General features: G+C 51.4%; 1 protein-coding gene across 26 annotated transcripts in view; it reads left to right on the forward strand.

Moving 5' to 3' along the window:
- FER (FER tyrosine kinase) overlaps nucleotides 1-10,451 on the forward strand; it is a 475,696-nt gene extending 465,245 nt beyond the window's left edge. For all 26 annotated transcript variants that reach the window (XR_011381954.1, XR_011381952.1, XR_011381953.1 and 23 more), the window contains 2 exons: nucleotides 620-742; nucleotides 1,685-10,451. Coding sequence is in view for 23 of the 26 variants with exons in the window: in XM_051853925.2 (XP_051709885.1) it covers nucleotides 620-742; nucleotides 1,685-1,827 (266 nt within the window). In the remaining 3 variants the exon portion in view is untranslated. The remainder of the gene's footprint in view (nucleotides 1-619; nucleotides 743-1,684) is intronic.
- Nucleotides 10,452-12,812: the final 2,361 nt, after the last annotated feature.

Consider the following 12,812-nt stretch of genomic DNA (forward strand, 5'->3'; position numbering starts at 1 on the left):
CTTTATCAAAGCCATCCATCTCACTCAGATAGTACAGGGAAAGTAAGCCGGTGTGCTGGCTGGATTTTTGTTCATGGTAGGGAAGGGAGGGGAGCGATTTGGTAGCTGGTTTGATTAAACCAGCAGCCTGAAGACTGTTCATTTCATTGGTGATATAGTTCTTTAAAGATTTATTTATATATTTGAAAGTCGGAGCTACAGGGGGCGGGGCACGGAAGACAGAATCTTCCATCCATTGGTGCACTCCTCAAATGGCCGCAATAGCCAGGTTAAAGCCAGGAGCTTCATCCAGGTCTCCCTTGTGGACAGCAAATGCCCAAGCACTTGGACCATCTTCAGCTGCTTTCCCCGGGCCACTAACAAGGAGCTGGATTGGAAGTGGAGCAGCCAGGGCACGGACTGGCACACATGGGACACTGGCATCCCAGGCAGCAGCTTTACCTGCTACACCACATGTTGTTAGTAATGTCATTTGTACTAGGATGTCAAATCAATGATGAGAACAGGACCCTTTGGGTTAAATGTGTTGCTGTGTGGCTGACATTGACCTCCATAACCACAGAAGGTCACTGCTTGTCTACTGGGCCTTACCTGGGTGTGTTTGTTGTTCCCCTGCTAGGGAGATACAGCTCTGAGAGTGACGTGTGGAGCTTTGGCATCCTCCTCTGGGAGACATTCAGCTTAGGAGTCTGTCCTTACCCTGGAATGACAAACCAACAAGCACGAGAGCAAGTGGAAAGAGGTGAGCCACAGACCCGGGGCTGGCGTGCTGGTGACGTGGCCAGGACGGGGGCCTGCAGTACTGTTTGGGTGCCGAAGTGCAGAGCAGGGGTGTGAGATCCACTGCTCCTGAACCACAGGGATGCTGGGCCCCTGATCCACACCCCACACACATGTGCATTTGAAAGGAGTCCCACACTTTAACAAGAGACAGCTGGAGGCTTCGCTTGCGGCCCTCCCTGCCTCCCTGAACCCACAGAGTTGTGCCAACCAGGTCTTCAAAGAAGCAATTAGGGGGTCTTCCCCACTTCCCGCATTTCATTCTCTGCCAGATAATCCCCTTAGTAACACTGCAGATGGAGACGGTTCTGAGATTTTTGGTGACACTTCTTGAAGAAGCCAGGTCAGTGGTGGGGTAGCTAAGGATGGGGACACTGACAAACACCTGGGAGGTCCACAGCTGGCGGCCAAGAAGAAGCTGTGGCTAAGTGGCAGTGCCCTAGCACAGGCTCCACAGAGAGCAGGGGTGCAGGAAGGCGCCTTCCTACCCCTCTCCCTCCCTCCTCCACACACTGCCAGAACACTGCCACAGCTCAGACTGTGACAGAGTCTGACCCCCAGTCATTTCCCGTCGCCGTGAGCTGTGGTGTCTATGAACGCCTCATCCTGTCTTCACCCTCAAAACCAGATTGTATAGAGATGATTTTTCCAAAAACTCTGCCCACAGCATCTACTTCTAAAAGCAGATGCTTAGAGCAACTGAAATATGCATTTACCCATGACAGATGTGACACATATATGAACAAATGAACAGACCAAAGATTCCACCAAAAGTGCATAGCTCTGTGGTGTTGAGACATCGGTTTGTTCCCTCCATCATACACCCATAAACTTCCCGGTGTCCTGTGTGAACCCTGCATCTGACCACCATTCTCCATCCTCTGTTCTCCCCGTGGGCCTTCAGGATACCGGATGTCAGCCCCTCAGCACTGTCCGGAAGACATCTCTAAGATCATGATGAAGTGTTGGGATTATAAGCCTGAAAACCGCCCCAAGTTCAGTGAACTTCAGAAAGAGCTCACCATCATCAAGAGGAGACTCTCATAGGGACGGGCCGGCGCCGGTGTCCCAGTAACAACCAGCTGACACCTTGTTCCCTGCAGCCAGTCTTCTAAGGTGATTGGTTTTCTATTAACTGGGTTTCTAAAAACACGTTCCACTCTAAAAAAAAAAAAAAAAAGTCAGAAGCAAATCTGTTGAGGACACAGACCTCCCGCCAAGGGCTTTCTTAGCTAGCCACAGCCGTCCTGCCACTCGAAGCTTCTAAATAGAGCACGGGCGCCGGGGTGGGAAGGGCGTGAGGCTGCCTTTGCACACCCCAGGCCGCTGTCTTCTCCGGGCGCGGGGCGTGGGCCGCCGCGCTCCGCCATGGACCCTGCGCCCTTGGTGCTAAAAGTCGCGCGGGGCCCCGCCGCAGCGGGCTTTCCAGGCCGCCAAAGCAAGATTATCCCTGCACAGGGAATCTAACACCGGGAACTGGCTGGGCCTCCCGGGCCTGTCTTTGTTTTCCTGCCAGACACGGAAGCCCAGCGTGAGACTCCCCGTGCTCCTGCATTCTTCCCAAGGTTCTCTTCTCCCTCCTCACGTGGGCGCCAGAACCCGGAACCCAAGTTAGAGCTGCGGCAGCCGCTCTCCCGGGCGGGGTGGGGCGGCCCAGTGGGCGGGCGGCGCGCAGGGCAGGCAGCTCTGGGCGCTGGGTGATCCAGCAGAGGAGGGACAGAAGCCACAGTCTGCCTCCTCCTCAGAGCGACGCCTTTACAAACACACACGCGTCCAGCGAGCTTTGCAGTCTGCGGTCTGAATTCTCAAGAACAGGTTCTGTTCAGGAACTCTTAGACAAGAGTAACAAAAACGTATCTGGACACACTACACAGCCCAAACCCACAGAAACACCAGCAATACATCTGCTTGAGTACCTCCACCCCAGAGGAGGCAACCAGAATGTAATTCTCTTTCTTTGTACTGCTTTTGGGAGCTGTCAAAATTTCCTGATTCCAAACACGTGTGTGTGTGTGTGTGTGTGTGTGTCCATACAGATGTGCACAGTGCACACACACACTACCAGGGCAGGTGTGTATAAAGTGGATGGTTTGGAAGTCAAGTGAATAGTGAAAGGGAAAAGACCTATGCACAGCCCTCTTGTTCCCACTCTCTCCCCTTCCTTTGCCCCTGTTCTGCCCTCCGCCCCGGGATCCGTACTAGCTTACAGATGTGAGGGCAGTGCTAAAGGAGTTCTATGTGGACAAAGTACCACACAGAGTTCAAACAAGGCTTCCGTGGAGCCGGATTCTAGCTGCCTCTGAGGAACTTAGCCTGTGGTGGTGTGCAGTTGCCTGTCAGGATGGAGACAGTCCCGCTCAGGAGCACACCCAGCCTGCGGTGCTGCCTTTTGTAAGTTCGCAGGCCTGCACCCCGATGATCACCTTCGTGATGACCTGGTGTCCGTGTGTTGGAAGAGCTTCCCTCCCCAGCTGTGTGCGACCCCTGAGTGTCATTGCACGGCCCTCACACCAGTGCTTCAGACCATAAAGGTGTTCTGAAGACAAAAATGACTGGTGTCTATCATTTCAGCCTCCTTGCAGAGTTTTTCCACCGTTAATGGCTAATCCATTTAGACCCCAATGAGATCCTAATCAAGTTTCCCTTAAAAACATGTTGTGATATACAAGGCTACTTCATTTGATTCAGCATGACTCCCCCTTCTTTCAAGTCTTGTGAGTAAATGGACCTTTCTCTTGATGCGCATACCATGGTAGATCCAAGCCGGGACTCCTGAATTAAGTGCTGTGGCCTTCAGGCACCTGCCAGCCTTCAGAAGTAAGAACAAGATGGGACGTCTGTACCCCTTTCAGTATTTCCAAGTGAAGCTCTGTTTGTAATATTCTTTGTTTAAAGAAAGCAGTCTTCCATCACTTAGCAGCCTCAGTGCCAAGCTCTCGGGAAAGAGAGAGAATGATGGTTTTGGCTTTAATTTTCTGAACAAGACCTGAAGCTTAATCCTTGCATTCTGGCATAAAGAATGAACATGGCATTGATATTTCACTCATCCAGGCTGTTGGAATTTGCAATTCACATCATAACTCTGTGCTTAAATTAAAAAGCTTTGCAAAACATCATGACATCTGCAGCATTTAAATTCTATTTTATGCTTTGTCCCAAAGCAGGCAGTGGTACAGTTCAAGATTAATAACTCATTGGGAGTCTTTCAAGATCTTATCAGTTGTATGGAATATTAAATTTGATATAGGCACATGCATTAAGAAAAGCTTCTGCAAACCATTTTTTACTGTTAATTTTGTTGTGCATGGAGCATAATTTATTCACCCCTTCTGTCACTGATAATTATTGGGATTATGTACTTTAGGAAGCTAATCCATACCCCGAAAGCACACACATACTGTTCTAAATTCCCAAGTTTATGTAGGGGAAGGAGCTTTCACAAATGCACGAAATCCTGAGGCTTGTGTAGTGAGACAACAGTCGTAACCACAGTTGTCACTGGTCTGGATGTGATTGAGTCCGGTCACCAACCTTAGTTAACAGATTATCCAAGAGTTGCACTACTGTCTAGTTCCTCTCATATTATCGTACATGTATTTATTGGGCAGGGTGGGGGGGACGGTCAACACAGGCAGTCCAGCTTTCACTTGCATTTTTTTCTACCTTGACTCACTAAGGAGACTTTCTTTGTAAGAAATATGTCGGTAGCACGTCATTTACCCTGTGTTCCCAACATGTGAAACTTAAAATGAATTAAATGAATTTCATGTTCCACATAGTCGAAGGTTTCTTCCCAAAGCCAAATAGTTATAAAGGGTTAACAAGTCTGGCTGAACATTTCTTTTTTTTTTTTTTTTTAAGAACTAATACAGCATTTTAATTTTACAAATTTTTGGAAGCGGGTCTCTGATTACTGTTTAAACTCCCAGGGTCAGTATGGGCACTGGTCCTCCCCACCCCCAGAGGGCACTGTTTCAGCCCCAAGACAAGGTTGCCCCAGGAGTGCAGTTGTGTGAGGTGCTATTCAGTGCACAGTTCCCACTTGTTTCCGTTTTTTAGGGTTATTTTGAAAAGAAAATAAAATGTTTTATCTTTGAGATACTTTTAATTTCCTTTACACCACAACATGGTCTTCTTGTCTATGTTATATTTTATATTCCCTTCACCGTGTGGGCTTTTAAAGTCTGATTAGTGCCACTGCCATCACTAAGGCTTCCCAATACTGGTGTCAGACTGTGGCAAGAAGAAGATGTTGTAGTTGTAAGGTGGGGGTCTTCAGGAAGACCACAGAAAATGGGATTGAATGATACCTTTATTGTGGTGGAAAACTCTGAAATCCTTGCACAGTTGTTTCAAATTGTGCATTTTTGCAAACTTTTTGAAGACTGCTTGTCTAAGCCACACACCCAGGCCCTTGCGGTGGGCTGAGCAGCGCTTAGAACACAGTGATGCATGCCAGCACTGTTCGGAGCTCTTTTAGTCGCACTGCTGTCTGGTTAGTTCCTGTGAGCACCAGGGGTTTGAAGACTGCGCCCGAACACTGCACTGCGTGCACTGCTTCGTGGCCAGGGTCCTCTGCTAGCTTCTGGAAAGGGGTTCTCACCCCACCCTGCCTGGGGCCGCAGCAGACTGGGGGTTCTGAGGCCTGGAAGGACTGGCTCTCCCACGGAGAGGCCAGCTTGCACAAAACACAGCCCTGCCCAAGAAAAAGAGCCCCGGGCGATTTGTTCTGTGGTAATACCTTCATTAAATGGAATCAAAGATTTTATGTGAAAGTGAATCCCTATTACGTTGCCATTATACTATTAAGTTAGCATGAAAGTTTACCATTAAAATAAAGTGTTACCTCTATTATTAATAACTGATTTCCTTAGTGCCTGTCAAAATCGTTTGACTCAATATTTTAATTTTATTTATTTTTCTCCCTTTTGGTTAGTTTCCTGCCAAGTCTGAATACACTTTTAGTTGGGAGAACTCACAACTGAATATTTATTTCTGCAAAAGAAGATACTGCAGTTTAATAAGTCAGATTCCATGTACCAAGATTAGCTACTTGGAGGAGATAGTGCTATAGTCCTAGGATCCATGCATTTCTCCTCTAAAGCCTAATGCAAGTGTGCACACTTGGCACCTTGGCCACAACTCAACCTACGGAAACAGTAGCCCGTGACAACCACCCGGCTGCCCAGCTCCGAGTCCGAGATTACGTTCTGCCCTGTGCGTTAAGAATCACGTTGCTTCCTAAGAATGTCTGAGATAATTGGGCGGTGGAGAAATCCCATGAAGCGCACGGGAGGCAGGCAGGCTGAGAAGGGGCGGAGCCAGGCCCAAGGCAGCGGAGGGCAGGGCAGAGCCCGGCATTCTGGGGCTGGAGTTGGCAGCCCTGCGGGGAGTCTGGGAAAGCTGAAGCAGAACAGAGACTTGAACAGCGTCGCCACGAAACCTGAGGAAGACTATGCCGTGAGGCCAGAGCCTGTCCTGCAGGAAATTAAAATGCCATCAGGGCGAGAAGAGGCGAAAGGGTCCCTGGCGGCCTGCGGGCCCTCCCGGGAACAAACTGCCCTCCTCTCCCTGCAGTTCCCACCCCTGCTCAGTGGTGGCGCTGCGCGGCGCTCATGGGTTCGCTTAGTGGTGATCATGGGCTTCCAAGGCGATCACCCAAGTCTCTCTAGGTTTGCATTAGCGATAGTTCGTGTTTCTTAAACTAAGGTCAGCGGTTATTCAGATTTTACTGGAAACCTTTAGCTGTATCTGGGCTTAGCGGGAGCTACAGTCTCCTAAAGGAGCAACCTGACTTCCCTTTTCATTGAGGTGAGCCCAGGGCTGCCGGCTACCTCTAGAGAGGGGCTGCACGGAGCCCTGCTCAGCGTGACATCAGATCCAGCGGGGAGGCAGGAAGATCTCAGCTCGGGAGCAGGGTTCCTTGTTTGTCCTGTGACACTGGAGGGAGCGGAGTCTCAGTGACATCGCAAAGCCAACCAGTGCGCAGTGTGGCTGCGGCGAGAGAGAAAGGGACAGGAGAGAGGGAGGCAGGGGAGAGATGCCAAGCAGCAAGGACACCCCACTGCAGAATGTCGCCTTCCAGCTGACGCCCACGGCGTCGGTAAGGGAAGCCGTCCTCGAAGGAGCTTTGAGGGCTTTCCTGCCCCCCTTAGAGGTGTTACACACTTCTCAATGCCTGCAGCAGTTTCTTCAAGGGCACTGAGTGGATAGTAGCTTGGTTTTCTGTATACACCCTGTAATCTCCAGAGGCAGCCACCGTTGAATCCGAGTCACCCTACCTTGCCTTGTCAGTGAGGCCGCAGACACGACGCTGGTTCACTCCATTCCCCAAGCTTCCAGTGGGAAGCACGCCCAGAGCCAGGGCAGCCAGGATTGCAGAGAAGTTGCTGGCAAAGCTCCACTTTTCCATTTTATTAGAGAAAACCTACCTTGCAGCCGTCTGTAGTTGTGACAGGAAGACAAATATAGTTTCCCTCCTTGCCAACAAACTTGAAGAACCTCAGCACTAGGCTGTTTGGGATCCACGCCAAAGCCTTGACTTCATAAACTAGTTCCCAGCCATCCCCATTGAGGCCGGCAAGGTGCAGGTGTAGTAGCAAGTGTGACAGCAGTTCCAGCGGCAGAACTTCACGCTCCCCCTCGCTCTCAGGCGTTGCGGAAGCTTCTCGTGAGCGTCTGAGACATCCTACCAGTGAGCACTGGTAGCTGCTGGTTTCTGGTCTTTGTTTTTGACTTCTGACTAGTGTTTTTCTTTTCTCATCTTCAGTCTTTCACTTTGCCAAAGCAGAAAAGCCTTTATCACTGGTTTATGTCTGGCAATGCCATGATTGGCCTCCACCAGAGTTTCTCATGGGGTGCTCGGGGGCCCCCGCCTTAGACGGACCTCCCAGGCCCTGACACACCTAGAATGGGAGAGGCCCGGTGGTGGTGGGCGCCGCATAGAATACTAAGACTTCTGGCTCTAGTCCTGGCTGTAGACAGGGTGAGCTGGTGGCAGGTGTGCTGTGAGTGGCACTAGCAGCAGAGGCTCTTGGGAGATACTCTTGGAACAACAAGGTCAGCAGCCTGTGGACCTGCCCAACTCACAGATCAGGTGAGCGCCCCTCAGAGAGCCAGCCACCACTAACAATAGTCATTTGTCCTTCACCCCCGCACACAGTTCCTCCTCCCCACCGTGCGATGCCAACGCTTCTGTTGTATCCGTCACACTCCTCTTACCACCACGTCTGAAGCTATTTCAGTTATGCAATGTTAAGGGGTTTTCCATAATTTCAGGAAAGAGGGGAGCAAATAGGAAGCCTTAAGTTCAAAACAAGCCAGCCTACCTAGAGGCACCGACCGCAAGCACCTCTGTATGAAAACATCAGTGCTTCCCTGACGGTCGACCAGAGCAGTGCCCTTTCTAAAAAGCCACGCATCGCACCTGGTGTTCTACTTACGGGCAGTGTCCTCGGGATCGGAACAAAGCACATTCCAAATGCCGTAGCAAGAAGCCAGATTTTGAATGATAGCCATGAAAGCAAACCACAGGAACACCACTCTACCCTTTGTTGTCAGTTTAAAACCCCCTTCCGGTTCATCAGGTCACACATCACACCTGGATCAGCGGGCACTGTCAGTGTCCTGAACACACAAGATAAATGTAAGATGACGTGGAAAAGAAACCTCAGTCCCCCCCATTGGAGCAGCAAAAACCCGAATATGAAAAGCAATTGCATATGAGCCCAGACTCCCATTGTTAATATCTCCTTCATGGAGCTCTCGTCAAATAGTGCAGCCTTGGGGTCTTCTTTCGAATTGCCAGAACAATCTTTATAAAGCAGAAAACTAAACTCCCTCCCCTAGTGGGCCTCCGTTCTCTCAGAGCCCTGTGTTCAAAACCCGAGGAGCTGGACACGCGTCTGGAACCCGTTGTTAATGAGCCCCTCCTTTAAAGCACCATCCGGCAGTCTGCCAGCTCACCAGTGCATGCTTTTGTGTATTTTTAAGCCCAGCCAGGAAACAAAACAACAAAAAAGAACCACCACCTTACACAGGAATTCTCTGACAAATAATTTGACTTGCTAGACACACATGTGCCTGTGTGCTCTGCGGTGCGCCGGGCTGCCGTGGACAAGTGCCGAGGGCCGTGCACGGTCTGACTGCTTTCTCCTCCCACCAAGGACAGCAGTTCTTGGATTTAGACGGTGGGACGCTGTGGACGCCCACCGCCTGCCAGCTTGAATTGTGTGCTTCAGTTGCGATCAGAGGACCCATTCCAACAGAAGCACACTCGCGTGTCCCGCTACCTCCTTAGATTGCAGGCCCTCCACTGTGTTTTTTTGGCTTCGGTGCCAAAGAGGTTGTTTTACAAGGTTCACCTGATCTCCTGTAACAAGGATACCTTCTAAGTGTTGATTCTAAAGCCAGCCCCACGTGTAGATCCAGTTATGAAAGCAAAACCAAACGGAAAAGGAAACTGGTAGGGAGGGAGCTCATGTCCTCCAAATCCATGACCAAAGTACCCACAGGCAGGAGACTCCCTTCCCCATGCTGAGCCCCGCCCCTCGCTCCACAGGACAGCACCTCCTCCTGCCCTGCGACCCAGGCAGACTCCCGGGCCAGGCGCATTCTTTCCACGGGCCACTGCTCCTCACCCTTCAGGGACCCCTGAGGTCTCGCCCTGAAGCAGCCTCCTTGGCTGCTTGCGCGTAAACACATTCACTTAGCAGGCTGATGGGCAGCTCGGTACAGTGTGGGTCGGTGGTGGTGTCACACCCTGTGTGCGTCTGTGTTTTCTTGGTTCAATCCGGCTTCTCCAGGTGACCGCCCTAAGAAGTCAGAACCCACTGAAGTTAGAGTCAGCACTACTACATAGGTGAAGGAAAGGCAGATAACATCAGGTTGTCAGAGTCCCAGGAATAGCACTGACTTTCTCAGGAACCCAAGCAAATTGAAAGCAAGGACAAAACACACATACGCACGGTGCCCACGGCCACCTGACCATTTTCCTGGCACAGCCGCGCAGCGAGTGGGCTGTGCAGATGGAATTCTTTGAGTTGTTTGCTCTCCCTTTAACAGAAGCTGAGGCCAGGGTGAGGGCTGGGAATGGGGCCTGCCCTCAGCCCCCTGTGCGGTGCTGCCTGCTGCATTCTGTGCAAAGCCATCCTGTGGTTTACAAAGGTTTCTTTCAGTGCCAACGTATGGTCAGTTTCATGTCAGGTTAAAGCACCTTCGATCTTTTGCTGTTGTTTTAAAATAATATATTTGTGAAGTGGGTAAAAGAAACACTGGAAATTGGGTGCGTCTTCTGACACGTGCACGTGTAAAATGTACAAACCAGGCCTTGGGGAGGGGGGTTATCTGGCTTTGTAAACGCGTTTTTGAAAAATGAATGAGCGCTAAATAGATAAAGCAGTTAGCCTGTTACCATTTTTTCATGCAATCTGTATTTAACACTTATTTATTTATGTCAGTTTTTACATTCAGAAGAAATTCGCTCTGGACTTTGGCTAACACTATAGGGTGTTTGTTTTCTATCTTTTTTAAAGACATGGTGTCATCATTTTTGTAAACTTGGACCATTTTGGAATAGCCTCCTCTTCTCCACCAGACCAGTTACCACTCGTGGGTCTGCAGAACCTCTTTTTACTGTATTCTTATAATAAATGTCCAATATTTGTAGCAAACCGTGCCTGGTCTTGTTTCATCTTTTCATCGTGTTTGTATTTCTTTTCCTTTTCCATATAAATCTGGACGGAGGAAAGGGGAGGCGGGATTTCCGTGGGAACGCCTCCTCGGATGCAGCGGGCCCAAAATGATGTCCTGGGCCTCTGTAATTCAGCTGCTGGGCTCCGGGCGGGCGGCGCTGCCAGTCCAGTCACCACTTCTTCTGTTGAGAAAATCAAAACCAAAATGTAGTTCACCTCCTAGTGCCCTGAGTGGATGGGCTGTTTGCCAGGTTGTGTGTGTGTGTGTGTGTGTGTGTGTGTTGTGGGGTTTTCTGGGGGGTTTTGGTTTCCACAGCAGAATTTGTTTAGACACAACACAAAGATCTAAGGGAGAACGGTGGCTGGGAGGGATATTTGGGGATGGCAGGTGAACCTACTAGGACACCACCGTGGAGGTGTGTGCCCCCCAGCCCCCAGGCCTTGTGCGCCGCTGAGCTGTTCACGGCGCCAAACCCGAGACTCCCGTGTGCTCGTCAGCCTTCCTCAGGCCTGATCTTGGACCTGAACAGTCAACGCCCTGGCTCCCTGAACAGCAGCGCTCTCTGGGCAGCCGCAGCCTCTTCTCCAGCGGGTTTGGTTTCTGGCCCGGCCTCCCTCCCAGACAACCTGTGCTTTTATTGACGTTGGTTAGTGAGCACCAGGTGCCACCGTCACCCAGGAAGGGTGGCTCTCGGCCTGGAACCACACTGCCCGGGAGGAAAGGATGGCGCCCCCCAAACGCGTGGGGGAGACTGCACGTCACCACACAGCCTGCTCCGGCCAGGGTCTCTCCAGGCAGAGCGTGGCGGTGGTGCCGGCAGACAGCCTGGATGTGAGTAGTTTCCACCCAGAGCATTAAGTGGCCGCCCCTGTGAATTCTGAGTCCAAACAAAGGCCTTTCCTGACACCCCAGGTCTGGTGTGCGTGGACTGCCGTCATGAGGCCAATGGCACCGGGCTCTAGGGCATCTGGTGGTGAAATGAGCACCCAACTGGGCGCTGGGAGACCCAGGTTCTCACCCCAAGTTGGACTCCCTGAGTTTGTAAATCTGAAAGAGCTGTGCCACTGTGTAGCCATTATTGCTTTGCCTCTCAAATAAGGGTGCACACGTAGCAAGCTGTGGGCTTTTTCCTCTACCCCTTTCTCGTGGGGCTGTGGCCACTCTGCTTTCCCAAAAGCAGCCAGATTCCTCCAGGGCAGCTTCCTCTTCACACTGGGTGGTCCCCGAGGCAAGGCCATTCCAAGAGCCCCCCACCCCCTCTAGAAGCCAAAGGAGCCCCGCGGCCAGGCAGGGCCCTGGTGGCTGTCAGAGGAGACCCATCGCTGTGGATCCCAGCTCCCCAGAGTACCCCGGCTTCCGTTCCATCCCCAAGCCTCCATCACCCCTCCTCGCAGGGTGGATGGGGAGAGGCTGAATCCCAGCCCCATGCAGAATGCGATCGGTTCCTTTGCTTTGCACCACATGGCTGTTAGAATTCAAGAGTGCCGAGAAGACAGATAGCTCCCAGAGGCCCCATCAGCTGAAGTGCCTAGCAGTGATTCCCCAGCTGTGGATCTTGGGCCATGCAAAATTGTAAACGTTCCTCTTGCCACCTCCCTGTGGTGAGGGGCGGCATCGTGGGATAGTTACGTGACAAGGTCAACGCACTTGCCATTGTGGAGCCTAATTGATCAGGCACGGCAGCAGAAATGCAAGGAATTAATAGAAATATCGCAGGAAGCTGCGGTATTGAGGGACTCAGAAGCTACTCTTGGGGCCTCCGCCATGCTGGCTGGCGACAGAGCCTACTCCTGGCCTGCATTCAGGAGTGCCTTTCTGTGCCAGCAGACAAACCAACTCCCAGGTGTTCCCCTGTAGACCTGGGAGAAGACCACCAAATAATTTCAGCCCGTTGGGTTTTCGGCCCAAGGCTGTTTGCCAAGCAGTCTCTGGGGGTTCCACTTGGCCTGCACCCCCCGTCCTCCCCTGTGGTCGTGACACAGCACTGTAGCAGAGCAGGTCACTGAGGCACAGTCGGAGGACACATGCGCCCTTTCATAGGGGTTGCCCGCTGGTGTCTCCCTGCTGGCTTTGCAGTCACACAATGAAGATGCCGTCATCGCCGGCCGAACACCCCCAGGACACCAGGCCGGGACTGCGCATTGTCTTCCAGGAAATGTCAGTCAGAGATGGGAGTGTCTTATGTGTTATGATCAACCAAGCCGGGGGAGAGGCAGCCATGCCCTGGCCAAGTGAACACCAGTATTGGCTCTTGATCACTATAATGAAATACCTGAAGCCAGCTACTTGAGAAGGAAAGAGGCTTATTTTGGCTCACAGTCCTGCAGGTTCACCGTGCA

Source organism: Oryctolagus cuniculus, chromosome 14 (genome assembly GCF_964237555.1).
Source record: "Oryctolagus cuniculus chromosome 14, mOryCun1.1, whole genome shotgun sequence".
Taxonomy (NCBI): Eukaryota; Metazoa; Chordata; class Mammalia; order Lagomorpha; family Leporidae; genus Oryctolagus; species Oryctolagus cuniculus.